Source organism: Simochromis diagramma, unplaced genomic scaffold (genome assembly GCF_900408965.1).
Source record: "Simochromis diagramma unplaced genomic scaffold, fSimDia1.1 OVJJ01000061.1, whole genome shotgun sequence".
In the NCBI taxonomy this organism is placed as follows: domain Eukaryota; kingdom Metazoa; phylum Chordata; class Actinopteri; order Cichliformes; family Cichlidae; genus Simochromis; species Simochromis diagramma.
Window position 1 is genome coordinate 1,500,774 of NW_024386945.1, and position 22,224 is coordinate 1,522,997.

Below are 22,224 nucleotides of genomic sequence, written 5' to 3' on the forward strand. Positions count from 1 at the left end.
CCAACTCACTTCCCTAATCTGCCACAGGGTTTTACATGGCTTCCTCTGTAATTATTCTGCTCTGAAATCAAAGGTAAAGAGGCATTAAAATGCACCTCCTAGGTAAACATATGCTGCTCATCATATAGGGCTTCACTCAAAAGTGTCTTCAGTAACAAATAGTTCCAAAATCCTGCAGCTTGGGCATAGCTTTGCCTCCCTGCTGCAACTTATTTCGGTCATTTGGTTCACATTTTCAAAACAAAGCAATGCCTTATAATGAGATCCGATAACTGGCTTCTAACTCCGGTTGCACATTGGAGGGCTTGATTTACATAGAGTGTAGCGGCCGTTGTCTGCTTCGTGCATCAGGCCCAACCTGTAAAGCTCAGAGGAGCACTTACAGGGGTCTGGTTAGGGGCTAAAAATGAGGAGGAGATGAACTATATGGCTCCGTCCCGCAGTCCAGCCGACAGTATATCAGCGGAATCGCAGCTGCATGGGTGTGTATGTGTGAACGCTCTGCCCATAAATATCTCCCCCAACCCCAGCCCCCCCCCCCTCAACCCACCCCAATGGGGCCTCTCTGATGGTGATGGCGAAAGGATGTCGCTGTCTGGGTGATTGAGTGCTGCTGGTCCTGGCCCTGGGCACATCCCTGCGCTCTGAGCCCAAGTGGGAGGCCTACTGCTGAGCGCTGGCCTGAAGGGACTAGCCTGAAGGCGAGCAGCCGCACAGCAGCAGGATGTGCCTCTCCTTCTGTCTCTGACAGAAGAACACCAACTTGGTGTAACAGCTTCATTCGCTATTACCGGAACAGGCAGTGGAAAGTATTTAATTAGCCTAATGTTTTTTAGTTTTAAAGTAATCTATCTATATGATGTATCTTATATTTATATATACATGTACAGCAGCCTTATCTGAACTTGCACCCCATCTCTCTAAGCCGTTGTCATCCTCGCTCACTCAGAAATCTGAAATAATCAAGGCGCAGTAATTAGCCTCACTTGCTGTATTGTAATTGGGGGCAGAAGGAGGTTGCTCAGTCTATATTTTTCCCCTCTTTGGTAATTGCAGACTTTAATGTGCCCTCTGTTTAATTTCTATATATGTACACATATATATACTTGGAAGCTGGTTCCCATAGATGCCGCTGTTATTTTAATGCCGTGGCTCATGTGCCTTTCATCAGTCATCAGAAGCTCCAGCGTTTTTGAGAGAGGGGAGAGTTCATTTTGGAAACCCACTGTCTATTCCCTTTTTGGGTTTCAGTGCCGTCAGCCTTCCCACTGCCTCCACCATGAGATCCTTGACACTGTCCAGGTCCGTCCTACTTGGCAAGAGGGAGAGCTACAGAGAAAGGCAGAGTTTATTTCCTGTTCTTGTGAATCATATATCAGTACAATTCCCCTCTGTGCTGTTTGGCAACGGCGGAATGACGGGTGTCATTTATCATACGGACTGAAAGAGGCTGTGGGAAAAGGGATTTGAATTCTTCTGGAAGTGTGTGGACTCTCCTTAGCGGTGAATCATTAAACGGAGGAGTTTTTCAACAGGGATATGAGTAACTCCTTTGCACAGCTACTTTGTTCCCCTGTTTCACTGGCTGGCTCAGTCATTAAAAGTCTCAAAAATAAGATTTACTGGTTTTATATAAATTGTGAAGGGACATGGCATTTAACTTGTAATTGGGGATTTTGTCCTGCTGAATCCATTAAGTCACTCTTCAGTCTTTGGTTTGATGCAGCTTCGTGCTCCCACTTTGCAAGAATTATATTTAAGCTAATTTGAATTTACAAATTTGATTAGCACTGCATTTGTCAGCTTCTTGTTGTCCTGCTAAGTGATGACATTTTCATCTTCACCATACAGTTATTTTCTTCCTCCTTCAGGTTCTGTTGACTGGTATTTAAGATTGTGCTTTATAAACATTTTGTGTTCCTTTGGATTTTTCTCTTCACTTGTCAGGGACGGTTACTATTTCCCACATTTTGAGCTGGGTGATCAAAGAAAACGACTTTTGATAAGGCTGTCACCAGCTCTTCAGCTGCACTGGCAGAAATAAACGTGTCAAGCTTTAACTTATCCTCTGAAAAACATACTCCCAACCCCTGCTGCTCTAATTGAGTGTAACTCCCAGAAACCTGTGAACACACATGCAAAACTGAGCAGATCATAAATCAGGCTTCTATAGACAGCCGCTGCCCCCATCCCTCCCCAAAGGAGCTACTGGTTTCCATAAGCTGCCCAGAAATCAACCTTTCCTTTATGATATTTTTGCACCCACCATTCTTGGGTTTTTTTTTTTGTTCTGAAAGTTAGTTGAAGTCCTCATCACATGAAAAGTGTCAATAAGGTATTGTATAGGGAAATGGTTCTTGGTGTGTTTCAGCTGTCAGCAACTGTTAGCTGTCTCTCATGTGCAGATCACAAAGTTAAATGTGCTGTCAGCAAGTCCTCAGCTAGAAATAGACGTGTTGAGGTTAGCCTGAGAAGCACCGCCACCCCCTGCTGCCCAGTAGAATGTGGATCCATCAAACAACGTGAACACATATCAAATCTGAGTGTAGAGGTGTAATGAAGTACATTTTCAGGTTTCGAGGTGTTGGTATCTGCTATAAAACAAAACGATTCAAAGCTGCCTTTGGTCTGTCTTTGTGTAGACAAAGATAAACTCCATTGAAAAACACCTCTGATATCGATGCTATTTTGTAATCTTTACCTTTAAAGCTGCAGCTTTATTCAATGCAGAGGTCTGGACTGCCTTCCGCCTTGCGGAGGGTAATATTTTGATGTTTTCTGAACCCAAGCTCTGAGTGCATGACCCCTCCCAGAGGCCCTGAGTCCCGGGCCAATATCTTGACATGTTAGCCTGCCACCGCCTGCTAAAGAAGAGTGTAGATGCCCCTGAGGTAAATGAAAACATTTGGTTCTTGCCAGACCTGTTCACATCTCAGCTGGGCCACATGAGCTGGCAGGTGACGCGTGTACTGAGGAGAATCGGAGACCGCAGCGGTGGCCTACTTCTTTTCTCCCACACAGGCCGTCTAGGCCACAACCCAGAAACACAGATGAATATGTTCTTGGCTCAGAAAACACCCTGGTGAAACTGACAAAGACTGACCCGCATCCAGGTGAAATTCAGGCGCATTCTTAGCCTTTTTATGCTTGGGGATCTCTTTCATTCACCACAGTGGAGCACAGACCAGCACAGCGCTCGTCTGTTTTTGAATCCTTCTTCTGGGTCAGTAGTTCCTCACCGTTGTGTCTCAAGTTGATAAAATCCCCTCGTTAGTGAATTTAGGGGTTTATTTAGTGGCTGTGCATTCCTGATCATCCTCCTTTTTGTTCGGTAATTTTCAGAAATAGACTTGACATTGTGTCACCATCTCATATCAACAACTGCAATTACCACACAATCCACATGCAGGTCCCACGGGGGAGCGTGATTGCAATTAAAAGCATGGGGCAAATGTTAATTAAGTAAACTACTTCAAACTGGAAACAGCGACAGTTTTAAATGTTTTTACTTTTAACCTTGCACTTCTTTTTCACTCCCGTTTATATTCAGAGCCCGGTGCAAATTAGAAATGAGACATAATTTCTTTTTTTTTTTTTTAGTTTCCTTACATTCCAAGCTCTGAAATATTTCTACATTTTTAATTGCAAATTTAAAATGAAATTAATAATTTGCCACCTCTGCGAGGTTGCTCGCACTTCCAATTGAAGCTTTTTCACGACCTGCTGCTGTTGGTTTATGTTGAAATGTTGTTCAGTTGACTTGAAGACTGGTGCTGGATAGCACTGCAGTTCACCGGGTTATTAAATCAGAGGGAATAACAGGCCAAGTTCTGGCCATTCTTGTGATTGATGAGCCAAGCTTTATTTGCTGAGGCGGTGTGTTTGTTCCTGTGTAATTGTCTACCAGATGGCTAAGCTAACTGTTCTTAAATGCCTTCAGACCTGCAGGGGTCCTGGGTCTTAACATTTCCCCTGCTAATGACATTATGCCTGCAAACATCTCATAGTTTTTCTTTTTTTTCCCCTTAACTTTTCTGATCTCTAATGTGCAGGATCAAAATGACTTTGCGAGGCATTTAGCTCAAATTATTTCCTCTGTACAATTCTGTTTTTAATTTCTTCAAAGTAGATGTTTTCTAATCGCTCTGTTGGTAAACTCCTTTGCGAAAATGAGCCCACTCATCTCGAGAGAGAAGGAGAGGGAGACTGAGTGAGAGAGAAGCAGGCCTCCACTTTACCTGTGAGGAGTCAGATTGGAGGAGAAAATGGATCTAGGTGGCAGTGCGAGTCATCAATCACAGCCCCTCAAGGGGAGCTGCAGCTAAAGCTGCTCTGAAGTGCTATCTGTCAGCTGCTCCGATCCAGCCGGGGGACCAGAAAGGGGCCGTATCGCCACCCATCAGCTCATACCCAGCACACAAGCGCCATGTAAACATGTGCAGGTGTGCCTGTCAGAATAACCCTCGTCCCAGTTCACAAGGTCATGCATATTTTCACAAACGGTCACCGTTAGGACGTATCCTCCTTCTTGGTGATTTTCGAAGAGATGCTGCGCTTCCTCTAATAGATTTTTGATTGTTAACAGTGGTGGGTGGTTTATTGTAATTTAAAAATGAGCGTGCCGCTTTCCTCCGTCCCTCCCATTCCAATCCCGGATAAAGCCACCAAGCGCTTCTCAGCCGATGTCGAGCCGCGTATGTCGATACCTCTCAAGATGGATAGTTGTTCTGCATGCTTATTGATTCGGCACAGGCCAGAGATATAAGTATCATTTGTCATTTCTGGAATTATTTGGAGTCCTAGTTAAAACCCAGAGTGGGGGGAGATGGTCGTGCCTTGGGGGGGTTGGTAGTTGGTGGGGGAGCAGCGAGTTGTCTGGGCTTTGATGAATGACTGCATGGGTTTTTGGTTTTTACTGCGAGCGCCGGGGCCCTTTAGCTGCTATTTGCTTTCACTATGGTCCAAGAAAAACAATGCGATGGGTCCAAGGACTGAGCAGCATCGTCCTGTCATGTAGTGTAACGCAGCGAGCAGGGTGGTCCAGGCAGAAGAGTCAGGAGGAGGCTGGGCCTTGGACAGTGCATGCTGCTTTTCCAAAAGACCCAGTAGGTTATAAGCCTTCCTGCTGCTCTCTAGTCCCAGCTGCCGGCCTTGAAACACATGCAATGAATTTGAATATTTACTATTCAGAATTTACAGTGTAATGACAAACAGATCTCAGCCTTTAAAAAAACATACAATGGGGACGAGGAGGGATGTTATGTGGTAACAGTAGCCCCAGCTTATCCCCTGCGACTTTGATTATGTCCCATTTTAGGCAGCAGGCCAGCAGCAGAGCTGGCTTCATTACTGTATGGATCATCTTTTAAGACCGTTTAAGATCAGAGAGAGCTATCGGCCATTAATGACACAGACTCCAAGAAGTTCATTATGCTCAATCCATTTGATTCATTCAGCCGAACAGTCAGTTTTCAGAAAAGTGGAGATTTATTTTCTTCTTTTGTAAATGTAATGAAATTGTTTCATTTCCATTTCGGAGCGCAACTTGAAAGTTGAGTCAGACTGTTTTGGAGTTTGGTGGAGGAAAAAGTGTTTAACAGAGGAACATGTTTAACAGCAACAAAAGAGGGGAGAAGAGAAACCCCCGACACGTGAATGACAAGTAATTATTTCTCTTGTCCATCAAACTGTGTTTTGATGCAGGGATGCGATCAAACATGATATGAACAATCTCAAGCCTTCAAATGAAAATGATTCTCAAATCGTGCGAAGCCGGAGCGCGAGCTTTTGTGTTGAGCCGCCGCATGAATCATTCATAAATGTGCGCATATACATGAACACGCGCACTCGAGCGCACTGGGCAGGGCACCCTTTTCTGCTGGACCAATATTATTGCCACAGCTTTTCAATGTTAGATGACCATTGTGTATTCATTTCCATTTTGGCTTGCCAAAATGTCTTCTCACAGCAGGACGGGGATAGAGAGGGAGAGAGTGACAGCTTTGTGTGTCTTTCAGTGTTTGCTGCTGAATATCCCTATATGCACTGGGCTGACCGGCTGCCCCCTGATCTGGGGACAGCGGACTAGGCCAGCCGCGCCGTCTCTTCTCACACTGCCTCAGAAACACTCGTGATTATTAGCAGCTTTACAATGCGCTAACCTAAACTGGGTTATAATAAGCCTGAATAATTAACGACGATCGCGGCGTTATGGTGTAGTTGTAAGTATTAATTTGTAGCAGGCACATGCTCGCTACAGTATGTCACGAAAGAGGGTATTTGCATTAGTGGGGCAGTCTTCTCCATTTTGTTTGCCAGAGCAGCGAGAGGACAGACAACAGGGGCCCGGCTTAATCCCTTTGGAGAACTAGTGCATGAATTGATATATCCTCCTCTCTCTCCGTCTCTCGCTCTCTCTCTGCCCCCCTCGCTAATGTCTTTCCTAGAACTTGAACAAACAGCCAGTGCGTGTAGAACACATAAGACAGATGTTTAGGATTACTTTCACCTCATTGCTCTATTGTGTGCACTTTAAGGGAGCTCAGCTGATGTGGAATGCCACTCATTCAGGCTCTCTGCTCTTACAGGGCTCCTCCTGCTTATCAAAGTGCCATCTGCACTCAAGACAGAGCTACACAATGTTTAAGAGTGGGATGCTGGGAAGATGGATTCAGTGTTTTTGGGTAATAAGACTTTTATACGCTAAAACCGACACAGTAGCAGTGTATGCAATTACTGGTGGTTAGCTTTTGTCCATTTTTAAGAAACACGGCTGTTTGGTGGGGGCGCCGGATAAGAACCCTCTTTCTCCCCCACATCCCCCTCATCTCAGTGTGTGTTTACAGATGTAGAAACAAATGGGCCAGACACATATTGATATTTGTTGAGGGGTGACATTATCTTTTAGCAGAGCACTTATCTAATCTGGCTGCTGTGGGAAGCTGGAGGAAGTGGCTATGGGACGGGGGCCGGGGATGCTGCATCTTTAATTACCATTGATATCGCAATAGAGAAAAGAGGGGTAGAGGAGCATAGCCGGGGGGAGGCTGGGTGAGGGGGAGCTGAGAGAGGGAGAAGACCCGTGTTCACTTTTTAATTAAGGCTCCGTAGTGTAACTCGTCAATGTACATTATTGGAAGAATGAACGTCAATGCCATTGCTTTTTCTCCCCCTCCTTTATCTCTGTCAATGATTCAAAGACATGATTTATGGTTCGTCTCCGTCTTTCAGGATCATCCATCAAGCGCTGGCTCTGCCGCAGCGCCACCCGTTGTAAATCATTCTGAAAGCCTGTCACTCATTTCCATTAACCGTTCCTCTGTCGCTCTGGTCTCCGCCTCCCTCAACCTCCTTTTTTTTCTCCCCCTTTTCCCACTCCTTTCTCCTCCCCCCTCGGTGCACAACCTACAGCCACGCAGGGTATCAGTTCCGTGCCGCTGCTTCGTCCGCCTACCTTCTTTTCAATAAATTAACCACTTTCTCCCATGCAATGAATAAAAAGGCTCTGCACTCGTCTTGCAGTCGGCACCTACTCCTCCTCCATTATAGCCGAACACCTTAGAAATGTCATGCCGCTGACTCGTAGGCTAAATGAGGATATAGCGCAGAGAAAATATTTTTGTTGCACCGACTTTTCCAGTGGCAATATTTGAACAGCTTTGATATGTTTGGAGTGTTTTATCAATGAACGTATTTCGCGCATGTATAGGGCGCTGCGCCTGGCTTTATTATGTTTCCTTCATCGTGGATGAATTTGCCATTTATGCTTTCATTCGGAAAAGTCTAACAGTTAATGGAAACAATATTATGTCTGTAATTATTTCGTGCAGTAAAAGCACCCCTAGTCCAGCTATTAAAATGCTGTTGGTTTTCTGTAAATTCTACCAGTAGCTTAATTCAGACACTCTCACAATGACTGTAGTCTTTAACCAGTTTTTATAGAAACAGGTCTTATGAACAGAAATAATTGGCTCAATGGAGTGACTGTCAATCTCTTACAATGGTTGATGTGCCTGCTCTGGGGAGCCCAATTCACTGGCTTCTTTTTTCATTCTAATCAACATCTAGATATCAACACAGCAGAATACCCACAAACAGCAGAAAGCCTGTTTTGAGGGGAAACTTTCAACTATTGGGTGCCAACACATTTCACTATTTGGGCAGCCATTGTTCTCCGAATGGGCTGTCAAAGTGACAATGCGCACCAGGCAAATCCAGAAGTTTGCACTTTTCAGAAAACAGCGGGCCCTAATCATTTTGTGGAGGACACTTGACAACAAATTTGCCATTAAAATGAATCTGAATAGGAGGGAGCGGGCTGTTTTGAAGCATTTCTGCCTCTCTTACTGCTGCTTGTCTTGTCCCACGGAGCTCCAGGTTTGGCTGCCTTGCTTCTCTCCCTTTATGCTTGCCATGAAGCAGCCTTTGGTCCCACTAGAAACTGACAGTACCATGCTTCAGCTGCAAATTCACTCTGTAGCCTCATTGTATTTAATGAAGGGAAAAAGTGGCAATCTACTATTAATGAACTTGGAATGTAAAAAAATGCCTCCCTTTGCTGAAAACGGCATAAAACTGCTTGTACAAGGAAAGCTTTGGCTGGAGCCCATCCAGAATCTAATGAAAGATCTATACAGGGACAGAGCGGGCGGGAGGAGTTAGTGAAATGCAGATTGTTTTAATAGAATACACACAGTCTCTTCCAGCTGCACTATCAGATTCATCAAGGCCTGACCTTGATGGAGGGCTGTTGCTGTTTGGGAGGGCCAGTGTTTAGGGTTCATGCAAAGTTTATGATGCCGGGACTGTATGCGCTGTATATGCATCTACTGCTCTCGAGGGAAAACTAAATGGAACAGCGTCCAAAAAGACTTGCCACTGGTTTTTGATGCTCTAGTATTATATTATGAAATAACACGATCACAAGGAAATAAAAGTTCAATTCAATAATAAGGATAATTGCATCCGGGATGTCGCCACTCAGATGCAAAATAACAAAATGCTCCCATAACATCAGAAAATGATTGAATTGGAATTGAAACCCTCTTTATTTAGTCAGGCTAGTGAGCATGAAAAACAAACAGCACGTTAGGTGACTGCAGGCCATCATACCTTTCACTCAGTATCTCATAAAACTCGAACAAAGGCCTTATGTGTTCAAGGCAGTGGTCCTTTAAACGATGGCCCACTTTCCTCCCCGCTGCCACGCAAACATTCCTGACTGACATTCAATCAGGGAAATTTGAACCGAAGCAAGATGGTCTTTTATTAGTACCGCCCTGTTTGCTCGACTGGTCAGCTCCAATATGCGAAGCGGTTTGAGTGGCGTACTGTAAGATGATGGGTTCACTCTCTGATAAGGGTGAATGAGGGGTAAACTGCTATTCTGCAGAAAGGAACCATCAGACCTCATCATGTCGCTCCTGGAGAGCCGTGTCACGGGCTCTTCAGAAACCAAGTGACAGAGCGGCGCGAGGCTGCTCCCCTCCCGCTAGTGGAAAACACACTGGAGCTGAAGCAGCCCCGCTTCTGCTCCACCAACTGGAACTTTATCAGTTAGGGCAGAAAAGATCATCCATAATCTGGCAAATATACGCAGAGGCTTTTAAGCCTCTTCAGTTGTAAGCTTATACACGTTCTTGAATTTTTTATATATACCTGTTAGCGAGAGACTGCGGATTCTGCTTGTGCTGCTAGCTACACAAAATACCTCATTACGGTTTATTCAGCAGCCAGTAATTTAAAGCATTAACTCGCTTTTTTTTCCAGCTCTTCTTAATTACAGCTAGCCAAGTAAATGTTATGGATTTTTAAAAATCTGCCCCCTCGTTTTAATGAAATTCAGTCGTTTTAGTGGAGGAAGAACCATTCACATAATTTACTTAAGAAAATGTATCGATGCCGTGCTACAAAATACGACATATGTGAAAAATAGAAAGGTCAGCGTTAGAGATTTATATGTTTTTGGATTATTCTTAAATGCATTTAGATACACAGTATGAGTACAGCTCATACTGAACCAGAGACCAGTGGAAAGCTGTGTTAAACAGATTCGGATCAGTGCTTATTAGCAGTGCATTAGAACTGGTAATATTGAAGAGGCTGAAAACTATTTCCAAAATTCAGGCTGCCTGACACATTCAAAATTCCAGTTGTTATCATATGCGCATACAGCACCTGGCTTTGTGCCGTCAGTGTTTAAAAAAATCCTACGAGACAGGAAGGAAACATTATATGTATAATTGTCTCCTCTGGTGCTGACAGGGGACCCTTTGGTGAGACGCAACACCAGGCAGCATCATATAATGTGGCGGCTGTGGCACGTTCAAAGCGATGACTTGGGTGCTGGAGTGCAGATTGCAATGCTCTCCCACCGCTCACTTCCAATTAGGCAGCCGGCCGACTGATGCATCTCAGAGCAGAAGCTTCTAGTAGGCATCAAAAGGAGCAGTGACTTCATGTTGAGAAGGGGCTCCTGGAGTTAGACATTGCAATCTGATGTGGCTCAGTAAATACCATGATTAGCATCCATGCAACATGCAGGAACAGACTTTTACTAACTCCCACATTTGTGTCATTACATAAAAATGTCCCATAACTCAAACTAAACATGCTCGAAAGCTGTGCGACTTGTGCGCGTGAGCGTGTGTGTGTTTATTAGCGATTGTGCATTCCAAAGTTCTCTGTGTTTTTAGTTAACAGAATGTTGGTTGTGAAAACATTTTTGATTAATTGCCATAATTATTGTGATCATTTTTGCCCAAATGAACAGCCAGATGGCAGGATATGGTGTCATATTTGCGATCCTATCATATTAATCTGGCTCCGGGTCCATCTGAGCACATTGTGCCATTTGTTGTGTTCACAATCTGTCCTCAAGTTGTCCGTGTCTTTTTTGAGCTTCCAGTTTTTATTTGATTATATTAGACTATTAAATATTAAAGTTGAGGGTGGATGAAAGCAAGGCATTTATCTGCATGAATAGCTTGTGTTTAGTCAAGTACGTAATGCGCTTTAAGTTACATCTCCTTCATGCATACAAAAATTAACAACAGTGTTTCTGTCTCATGGATTTCTAGACAAAGCCTGAGAAAGATCCAGCAAAACTACTTTGCAGGGACTCGTGGCTGCTTTTAAAGCCACTTCACATTATCTAGTCTTTTATATTTTTTTTTTTGCAGTATTCTTAATAACTGTTTGCAGCTAAATACAACACGATAAAGACTCAGTCTGTCTGCAGAGTTTCCAAGTCTGTTAACTGCATCGTTGGAATCATTTAACACAAAAGTGCTCAAACTAAATAATAGGTCAGACAGGATCTAATGACACATTCTGATTTAAAAGCAACTCAAAAACTGTTTCATTCTGTGATATCAATTAACCTCCAGACAAATTTTGTCAAAGGGAGCAGGCTGCGTGTGATTGTTCTCTCTTTACTCTGCAGTGTCCTTGGGCTCGGGGAGACTGTTTCCTGACAGGGAACAATGAAGAGAGAGGTGTTTACAGATCTTTACAGATGGCTTCGGGGCTCAGAATTAGGTCTTCGCCGTTTCTCATGTGATTCAGTTCAGAATTAACTTCAGATGTGTCATCAGGACTATCATCAGGATGTCTGACAATCTATCTGTTTGATCTTGACGTGCACTTCTCACCGAGTTTGTCAGATATCACTGTCAAATATTAAACCTTGTGGCATGTGCGCGTCTCATTCTAATGATAGCTCACTGAAGAAATCGCATCGTGGTGACTTTTATAAACACATCATGCTGTTTCCAACATTGACAAAGAGGAAAAAAACTTCACAACTTTGTTTGCAATTATGTTTTGTACAGCAAGTACTTTCTGAGTGACATTTCCCACCTATTTATAACAACAGATGAGCAGACGGTGACTAAGTGCTGCGCCACGTAAAGCTACAGTTAACTGGGTACATTGCTTAGATGTGAGTGAAAGCACAAAGTGGAAACAGATACATAGTACTACATTTACAGACGACCCGGAGAGAAGCTTCAGTCCTGACCTGCGTTGTTACTGTGTGCTCTGCCGATCCAGCAGGCCTCTCTCTACCTCCTTCTCTCTCTTCCCTTTTTTTTCCTCTTCACGTGGCATAAATCCGGGAGATGAAAATGTCATGGAGCAGGTTCATTTTGCAAAGAGGTTTTGATTGCCATGCGCGTGTAATTGATTGTTCCAAGGACAGGGGGAAATCTAGAAATGTCATAACAGTCCTGCTTAGGTTGGTCCCACCGCTATGCAATCAATGAGAAGTAAAAAGAGATATTGATTTGCGAGCAGCAAAAACTGTAGCTTGAGACAACCGGGGAGCACTGGGGAAAGTGGCGCAGACGTGCAGACCTGTCACTGGCACCTATGAATTACCCAATCTTCTCTGAAGATAGTGTTACCTCGGATACTCACAAAGTCCTGCGATGGGTATTGCAGCTGTCCATTAGCTAAGCTCCTCGGGCTGCTAACTCTCTGTGGCTTGTCAGATTAATGAAGGAAATGTTGACCTTCCAAGGGATAAATGTTGATGTTCTCACCATTACAAAAGTTTCTCCTGGCATGTTAATATCGGAAACAGAATGCCCTTTTACAGCTGTCACATACATTTCTACAATGACTGACGCATTTTGAATAGACTCACTTCCTCTGGGAGAGGGGATTTCGCTCGATGAAGATACTAATGCTGAAAAGTTGAGTTGTAAATATAATCTCATGTACGCTTTTAACACCGGCCCTGTTGGACAGCATGCCACCATGAAGGTAGCAGTAAATATAATCTATTATTTTCTGTGCAGTTAGCTGTTTTTCTCTGGATGTATGGGGAAAAAGCTTTTGGCTCAGAAACAGGCTGCCGCTTCTGTAAATCCCAGCCTCGCTATGCCAAGAGTCTGTTCTAACGGATAAAGGTTATAAACACTTCAACCGTCTGATTTATGATGGACACCTCAGGTTTTTTGACCTTTGCATATCTCTGTCTGAAGATATAAATTTGTAGTGACACAGATTGGAGGCTTTACAGCAGTTTATGACATGCTAAATCTCAAGCAAGGCATGCCAGACTCTTGTTTTCTAAGGCTAGCTGGGCTACGAGTTGCCTCGTTCGGACTCCGAGACAACATTTTCAAAGCCAGCATTTTCTTATTCTTTCTGATTTATGAAAAAACAAGAACTGTGCCCAAGAACTAGAAATAGCTGTTCACTATTGTTTTACAAGATGATACACAACTTAGTGCTTATGCTTTGAACAGTGCTGCTTTATGAAGCGTATCACTTGACAAACATGTCACAATACAATGATCACTCTTGTAGGTGTTTGGTTGTTTTCACGTTGTCCTTGAGTGTGCTCTTGGATTAAAGAGTAATGCAGCTTGGCATGGCAGCAGTTCTGTGGTAGATCAAGAGCTGGCAAAGCACAGTTACAAATGGTGTGAGAAGCGGAGTTAGACATGTGGGTATCTTGGAATGATCCCCTCTAGAAGGTTAATTGGTGCCTCAGGATGTCTGCTACTCGGGTCATCTGATAGAAAGGCATACAACAGCAGGAAGGGCAGCTGTTAATCTCTGTCAATTTCATCCTCAAATACTAAGATGAGGACAAACATTCACATTAAAGTCGGTATAGCTTTGTCGTATTTCCAGGAACCCAGTGTTTATCCCTTTTGTCAAATGCACAATTATTTTACTAAGAGGGCAGTAAATTTCTAGGCACAGGAGATGTGCAGAAAATGGCCTGCACTGTAAATTATGGTCTGATCAAGGAGTGAACAATTTTCCTTTAACCACCACCAGACTGGAAAATACTGTTCTCCCCACTTTGGTGAACATTCTTGCTATACTTTCAGCTTTAGTGATGACTTTGAAGAGAGATGACATCAACTGGCTGCTTGTCAAAGCCATTGGTGTTCTCCTTCACTGTGAATACTATATATAAGACTATAAATAAAACATACCTCTGTGCTCTTGACAACTCTCTCCCTTAGCATCAAGGGTGTTTCGGAGGCCATCACAGACCTCGGCTGGCCAATCAAAACATTTCTCTTGCGGTAGATCAAGGTCACAGCACATAGGGGCTCTTGAGTCTGTGTGTGTGTGTGTGTGTACAGGCTCTTGTTCGCCAGGCCCTGTGCTCGATGTTTGTTTTGAAAGTCCGAATCCCATCTCCATCTCCATCCATTAGCTAGCAAGCAGTTCATCTCCCGGGTTTCTCTTGAGGCACTTGTGAAATATTGATAATAAAAAAGTCGTACTTTCAGAAGGCAGAGAAGACGAAGACATTCTATGGGCTGCCCAGTGTGGGACTTCTGAGTGCTCGGCTTCAGTCATCCCCTCATGGAGTGCCCCTTTATTCAGAACAGAAATATTAACCACATGAAATGCATAAGTGCCTGGACAGGGCTGTTATGTCCTATTCATATTTAACTCGGAGCACATCTGCCGCGTCTCTCCCAAAATGCACATTTTCCAGCACGACTACGAGGCGGAAAATATCTCAGATGTGTGACAACTCTGACAAACTGCATTTACTGCAGGATGTCTTCAACAGATATGCAAACTTTGTTTGCGATATTGTTGCCGTGGGTTGCCGGGTAGTTAGATTTAAAATAATCGGAAACAGTTATTGTCAGAAAGGTTGTAATAATCTTCTGTAGCCGTCTTCATATGCCACGCAGACCCTGCAGCCACGGCTCTGTGCTGAGTCAGAGTTTCCACTAATTGGATGATGGGAAATGTGTCAATTAGAAATACTGTTGTTTAATTATCTGTTAATTGAAGCAATAATGTTTGTGCTCTATGAGTTGAGAGAATGAACAGGTGAATAATGAAAGAAGTAATTGCTGTTTATGAGACTGTCAGGGAAAATATAATGACTTGACAGATTGCCAGTAATCTTTTGAAATTTTGTATAATTGTCTGGTTTTAGCACTGATAATTGAATCACTTTTTCCACCAGCGTGATCAACATTTGCATCGGGACCAGTGTCCGTATTTACAATATACTTTTATTTTTGCTATCAACAAAATCAGTTGCCCGATGTCAAATTACAGAATGCTGAAAGAATATTCCGAATAGTCTCATTTTTCTCAGCTATGGCTTTTAATTTATTTCTAAATCACTGAGGGATGTTATAATATCTCAGTTTATGTTAAGCCATTCCTCACAAGTGGCTTCAGGGAGTCTAAGATGTTATCCAGAACAGCAGGCTTACATTTTCATTGCAGTTTTGAGGCATCTATAATCACCGTGGAATAGGTCATTTGCAATAACACTCAACAAGCCCCAGAAGAATCAATTTCCTTTTGTCACTCAGTGGCCAATGATTGTTGTAAACATCTCAACTTGAGGCCAGGGAAAGCTTGGACACAGCGCTAAGTCAATGGCCTGTCGTGAATCAAATGGTGCTGTTACACCAGCAGCAGTCTGTTAGCAGAAACATTATGTCCACCTATACTCAGCCGCCTCCCAAGGCACAAGGCAATCGCCATTATGCTTTCTGGAATGACTTTTGCTTTCACTGTATAGATTGTTTAGAAATTATAAATTAACGAAACTGTTGTTTCACAGTGTGTTTTTAATGTTATATCTCTCTTGCTTTTTTAGTGTACGTGCCCGATGAAGATGCAGCTCTTCAGGATTCCATCGCTGAAGAAGATGGAGATAACGACACTCAGACTGAAGAGGAATGCTCGGAGAAGACCAGCCCCAAAGTGTCTGAGGACAGAGAGCTCGACAACAAGAGCACTAACACTTACAGCAACCAGAACTCTCCCATTAGTGTCCTTTCCAATCAAGAGGCAGAGTTGGAATCGCGCCTTAGCGACAGCAGTGACAGGCTCTCAGACTTCAAAACCTCATCGCCACCTGAGAGCCAGCGAGACGAAGAAAGCAGCACCTCCAAGCATAAAGAAGAGACGGGCAGCAGCTTAGAGAAAATGAGGGCGGCCTATGCAAACTTTCTCGCGGATTCTTATTGGACGGGGATAGGAATGGACTTGAAAATTGGCAAAAACACCAGCAAAGCCAACTGTGACAGCACCAATGGAAGCACCAAGAGTGAGTTCGACTGGCACCAGGACGCGCTCTCTAAGACCTTGCAGCAGACACTCTCCCCAAAGCCTGCAACCAAACCCAACCTCTTTAGCTCTGTGCACCTCTACAGGCAAACCACCAAACCTTGTGGCTCGGTGTTCACGGGAGCCAGCCGATTTCGCTGCAAGGACTGCAGCGCTGCTTATGACACTCTGGTTGAGCTGACAGTTCACATGAACAAGAGCGGGCACTACCAAGACAACAACCACAGCAAACAGAGTAATTCCTCTGCCTCGTCCTCCAAATCTAGGAAACGAAATTTGCAAGACATGGAAGGGAAGGAGGATGCGCAGAAAGTTTTGAAGTGCATGTTTTGTGGCCATTCTTTTGACTCGCTCCAGGATTTGAGCGTCCATATGATTAAAACTAAGCATTACCAAAAAGTGCCTTTAAAAGAGCCGATCCCAGTAATCACACCCAAATTACTGCCACCAGCAAAGAAACGGGCTTTCGAAACGAGGCCCTGCTCCCCTGACTCCACGACTGGTGTGTCTGGCTACACTGAGGCACAACGAGCTGCCAGCATTGCAAACGCCAACAACAATCGATATGGATATCAGAATGGAGCGAGTTACACCTGGCAGTTTGAGACGTGCAAATCTCAGATTCTGAAATGCATGGAGTGTGGAAGCTCCCATGACACCCTTCAGCAACTGACCACACATATGATGGTTACTGGACACTTCATCAAAGTTACAAACTCAGCTTCTAAAAAGGGTAAACAGTTAGCCCTTGACCCCTTGGCCATAGAGAAGATCCAGGGTTTGGCTGAGCCTGCTGTCAGTGACACTGAAGGAGAAAAAGCATCTCCAAAAAATCCTTCCCCAGGGAACGGTGAGAAGGATAGCCAGGGGGAAGGTACTTCAGACAAAATGGAAGAAAGTGATACTAAAGATGACAAGCAAGAGAGTGAGGATCAAAAGGCCGGCAATGGGACTTTTAAGTACCCTTATCTACGTGAGGAGGATCTTGAACAGGACTCAGGTGGAGGAGGGGACATTCTTAAATCTTTAGCCAACACAGTGGCCTCTGCCATAAATAAAGCTCAAACAGGGACACCGAGCTGGAGTGCCTACCCAAGCATTCATGCTGCCTATCAGCTCTCTGGCATCATCAAAAGCGCCCCTCTCTCAGCATCTCCACCTACTCAGCTAAAGCAGACGTTCAACCACAAGCTGAGACCGATTGCCCCAAAGGGGAAGTTATACCACAGTGCTGTGGGAGTTGAGGCTCCCCAGGGACAGCATCAAACTGTGGACATCAAAAAAGAAAAGGTTGGCATTAGCGATGGTAAAGAAAGTCAGAATATTAAGTTTGATCTGGTGGAGAATGATGACAGCGATTGTCAGGACGATTCCTCTTCCTCTTCAAAGCTTGATACAGACTGTGTGAATGAAGGGAGTGAAGCGATCAAAGGAAAGTTGAGCCCAGATTTCTCCGACAGAGGCAAGACACCGAGCCCCACTGCCAGCAATGGACGCAGCACTACTTCAGAGCCTCTCAGTGACACTCCGGATATACTTGGCATAAACCCTCTTAGTGCACTGCAGTCAGTTCTGAACAATCATCTGGGGAAAGCAAATAAGCCCAATAACTCAAGAGTAGATAAACTATCGGCTCACACACAGTCTATGTTTGCGGACATTAATCGTAGCAGCGAGAAGTCTGCTTTAATGCTCAGAAATCCTGTAAGAAATAAGCCTGATAACCCCTTTCTCTTTGTTAACGATGACCAGCCAATAGATCTGACGAAATCTAAACACAACAAGGCGAGCTCCCTGCTAATGCAGCCCTCCGCACCGATGCCACAGAAATATGCTCTGTCTGATATCGCCGATATGGTTAAAGTGCTTCCGAAAGCCACCACTCCAAAACCATCAATACCATCAAGGATTCCATCTATGAAACTGGAATCGGATGTCAGGCGCTTTGAAGATGTCTCAGCGGAGGTGTACTCCGTCCACAAGCGTAAAGGTAGACAGTCAAACTGGAATCCGCGCCATCTTCTCATCCTGCAAGCTCAGTTTGCCTCCAGCCTCTTCCAGACCTCTGAAGGAAAGTATTTGCTCTCGGACCTCGGCCCTCAGGAGCGGATGCACATCTCCAAATTCACTGGCCTGTCCATGACTACCATAAGCCATTGGTTAGCAAATGTAAAGTACCAGCTGCGGAAAACGGGAGGGACCAAATTCCTGAAGAACATGGACACGGGCCACCCAGTCTTCTACTGCAATGACTGCGCTTCCCAGTTTAGGTCACCCACCGCATTCATTTCCCATCTGGAATCCCATCTCGGGTTCCAAATCAAAGACATGTGCAAAATGCCGGTAGAGCATCAGACGAAGGTAGAGGAGCCAGAACTGTCGAAGGCCCTCAGCGTCAGAGCCACAGAGGCTCTAGTCGCAGAGGAGGACATTGACTCAAAATTCAAATGCAAGCTCTGCTGTCGGACATTTGCAAGTAATCATGCAGTCAAACTCCATTTGAGTAAAACTCACAGCAAATCCCCTGACAACCATTCACAATATGTGGAAATGGACAAGGAGTAGTTTTTCATATTACCATCACCTTTTTTTTTCCTCTTTCTTGCCTTTTTATTTCAATACACGGGTCAGATATTTCAACCATTTTTCAATTATCATTGTGTAGTGTGCATTGTAACGACTTCAAAAAAAATTAATGGATTACAGCAAAGACACACTGGTTAGAATTTGTGTAAGGAAACACTAAGAGATACTTTTGCACCCTGCTCAAATGCATCACCAGTAATGAAATGTATTACTGCTTGAAGAAACATTATTGCTGATGTTTGCATGCAATAGCCCTGGCTATGACTACTATTTATTTGTATGATATGTCAAGTTTCAATTGTATTTCAAAGACAAAATAATGACTAACTGTACTTTACAACCTCTGTGATACAGTGCAGCCGCACAGACGTGCAGTTGTTGAAGCAGGTAGCCTGATAACGCGATCACACTCATGCAGACCTGTACAGTGTATTGCTATGTAAAGATGTTTCGTGTTGCAACGATAGACGAGGGGGGGAAAAGCACTTTAATAAAAATTTAATCACCAGTTTAGACTCGGATCCTGTACATGACTCAAAAATAAATTAGACAGTTTCAAAATGAGGCTCTTTCACATGTAAATATATTTTAGAAGGAAAAAAAAAAAAAACGTGTTTCATGCAACAAGGATAACAAAAAGGCAGATGATACCTGTGATACCTGCACCTTTTTTTACTTATTCAAATAAAGAGTTAACATTTGATTGCCTTGTATTTTTTGGCTCCCTTAATTTGATTATTTTCCTACTTTTACACATAATAATCAGCTGATATGATTCACAATAATAATATAATTCACACAATAAAGCCTTTCCGGTTATTCATACTGTATCAGCTGAATGTGTGGACCTGTAAAATACTGTGAAACATTCACTGAAATCTTCGCAGGCCACACAGAACCTATACACGACAAAGAACAACATCACGACACTATAGAGCACGCCACACTCATTTGTTACCTTATGACTTTTAGATACACTTCAAAGATCTTGTTGTCAGACTTTATTGCTTTCCTGTGAATGCTGCCGCAAGATGGTATCATAACAATTAAACATATTTCCTCCAGCTCTATTATTTCAAGGCTATTAAAAATAATTGCCTCCTAAATTCATAAACATTTTATGCAATTCATCTTTTTTTTTTCAAGCAATCAAGTCCTCAATTACCTCCACCCATCAAATCTCTATTTTATAACAGGCAACTGACATTTGATGGTAAATGGGAAAAAGCACATGGGCACTGTGGTGATTTGAATGCTGTGACACCAACTTGCCCCCTATTGTTGGAAATGAGCAGGCAATCACGTTGTTCATCAGATGACTCCTAATGCAGTTAAAGTATTCAGCTATAATTTCTCCCTGCATTTATAATTACTGTCAAAGACCACACACCTCAGTGAGCAGATTAAAGCTATAAATTATTTAGTGCCTTTCTTCGCCGATGGATCTCTGATTTGTCTGTGGGGCCATTATGTTTTAAAGGAGCAACTTACTTCTTTTTTTTTTTTTTTGAAGCAAGCATTGTCCTTAAGCTGCAGCAGAATGCTCTGCAGAGAAACAATGAGAATACTATTGGGGTTTTTTTTGTTCATTAAAGCGAGGCTGTGCATTTTGCAGCACATACTTTTTCCATTTTTATCTCAAATGCACGTTGATTTGCCGTAATTCTATCCACAGCAGTTATTCAGAGCATATTTAGTCTACAAGTGCATTTTGAAGAATCAGCACAACCTAGTAGAGACTTACCCAAGGCTAACTAAAGAAAAATGCTGTCATCAGTGCAGCCACAGAAGGAAATTAGTTGTCTCTGGCTATAATTTGCCCTAATAAGTCAAAGTCAATGTGGGATTTATTGTTGGTACACAAAAAGCTCGTATGGATGTGCATTTTTTAAGGTTAATAAGATTCTTATCGTGAAATAATTTAAAGGTGCAAATCAAAATACATATCCGCTGTTTTCAAATACACATTATTCTTTCTAATGCGTGATTTATTAAATACCTACATTCTTTAGGTACCATAATCATCATAATTAGGTGAAATAACCCCATTATTCTTTGGGTGCTTTATATTCATTTTGAGTGTTTGCATACATTAACGCTGTTAATTGCATTCTACATGCAACATGTCATGGCTAATTACCGAACACAGACACACCCACAGACACATGCACGGTGGAAAAAAAAACAAAAAACCTGGTTGTCATACGTATCAGTGACGCTAACGCGCTCATACGTGGACCTAATATAAACACAATATAAGCTTTTATTTGTTGCAGTTCCACATTAGCGCTGGGTAGATGGCCCAGTGATGAAGCATGACTCCGTTCATGTTGCTCTTAATGAAAAAAGAAATAGAATTAAGAAAACATGTAGTGAACAGTGGATGCGGTCACACCTCGCCCTAAATGGAATGAAGCCAATTTATTATGTTATTTTCACTATTAATAACATTGATTTTTACAAAAGTTCAGCTGTGAAATTGTTTTGAAATGTTTTAAGGCTTTGCAAATGTCTCAGTGCCGGACTCCAAATACCAAAAGTGCTTCTATTATTCCCTCCTTGAAGATACTTTCTAAAATAGTCCTAATGGCTTGGCTGAAAAATCAAATTATGCACATAAGTATACTTGCGTCGCAGATGCAGTGATAAGCGACCTTAGCAAAATTGACGCCAGCTCGCATCTACGAATCCTTTGTCAATCTGTCATTAAACATGCTATCAAATAATGATAAGTGTGCGCTCCTTGCTTGCACTGGCGTGCGTCTCTCTGATGCTGATGTGCTGTAATAGGGCAAATGTGCATCAGAATTTGCCTGCTTGGATACACACAAAACATTTACACTGTGCTTGACTTTGCTTCGCCCCGTGCCAGACAAGCATGGATTCACTTGCATCATCTGGCCTGTAAACCGGAGGTGGCGGGGAGGGAGGAGGGTTCAAAATGTTCATCACACAGCAGCAGCAGCAGCAGCAGCAGCGTAATGACGAGCTCATGTGTTTAATGAAGGGCTTTAGAACTTATAGCTATAATGACCCACATCCTAACTCCCTTTACTCCCATTTATTCTCCCCAAAGTCCTCAGGTTATTACGTCCCTCGGAGAAATCTCCAACAAAGAGCGTCGCATTGCTCTATTCCTATCACATATTACATATCAGAACATTTTATTGCCCTACAATGTGCTATCGAAGACACGGTGACATGATATTAGTTTTAAATATGGCGAAGAACATACTCTAAATATAAAAGTAGTAGAGGCATAAAAACAACGTATCCTAATGCTACACCCCTGCCTTCCATCTTTATTTCCTCCTTTTTGTGGTTAATAATAAGCTCTAAAATCTGCCTTCTAATGAATTCTACCTCCTGAGAATATGAGCACTGCAAGACAAAGAGTTATGCACGTATGTCTGCTCCCTTACATACATCATATCTTCCAAATAGCCCATAGTCCTCCACTGTTAATGGTGTTGCTTCAAATATGCTAATTAAGCAAAAATAAGTGATGAATGGAATACATTTGATCAATCAAGTAGGCCTAAGCCCCTGGTGCTGCATATT

The 22,224-nt window shown here is 43.1% G+C and overlaps 1 protein-coding gene across 3 annotated transcripts in view; it reads left to right on the forward strand.

The window, feature by feature from the left end:
* LOC120737328 (teashirt homolog 2) overlaps positions 1-19,366 on the forward strand; it is a 39,676-nt gene extending 20,310 nt beyond the window's left edge. For 2 of the 3 annotated variants that reach the window (XM_040037957.1, XM_040037959.1), the window contains one exon: positions 15,605-19,366. In XM_040037957.1, the coding sequence (XP_039893891.1) occupies positions 15,605-18,642 (3,038 nt within the window). In that variant the 3' untranslated portion in view covers positions 18,643-19,366. The remainder of the gene's footprint in view (positions 1-15,604) is intronic. The other variant, XR_005696727.1, reaches the window with a different exon arrangement.
* Positions 19,367-22,224: the final 2,858 nt, after the last annotated feature.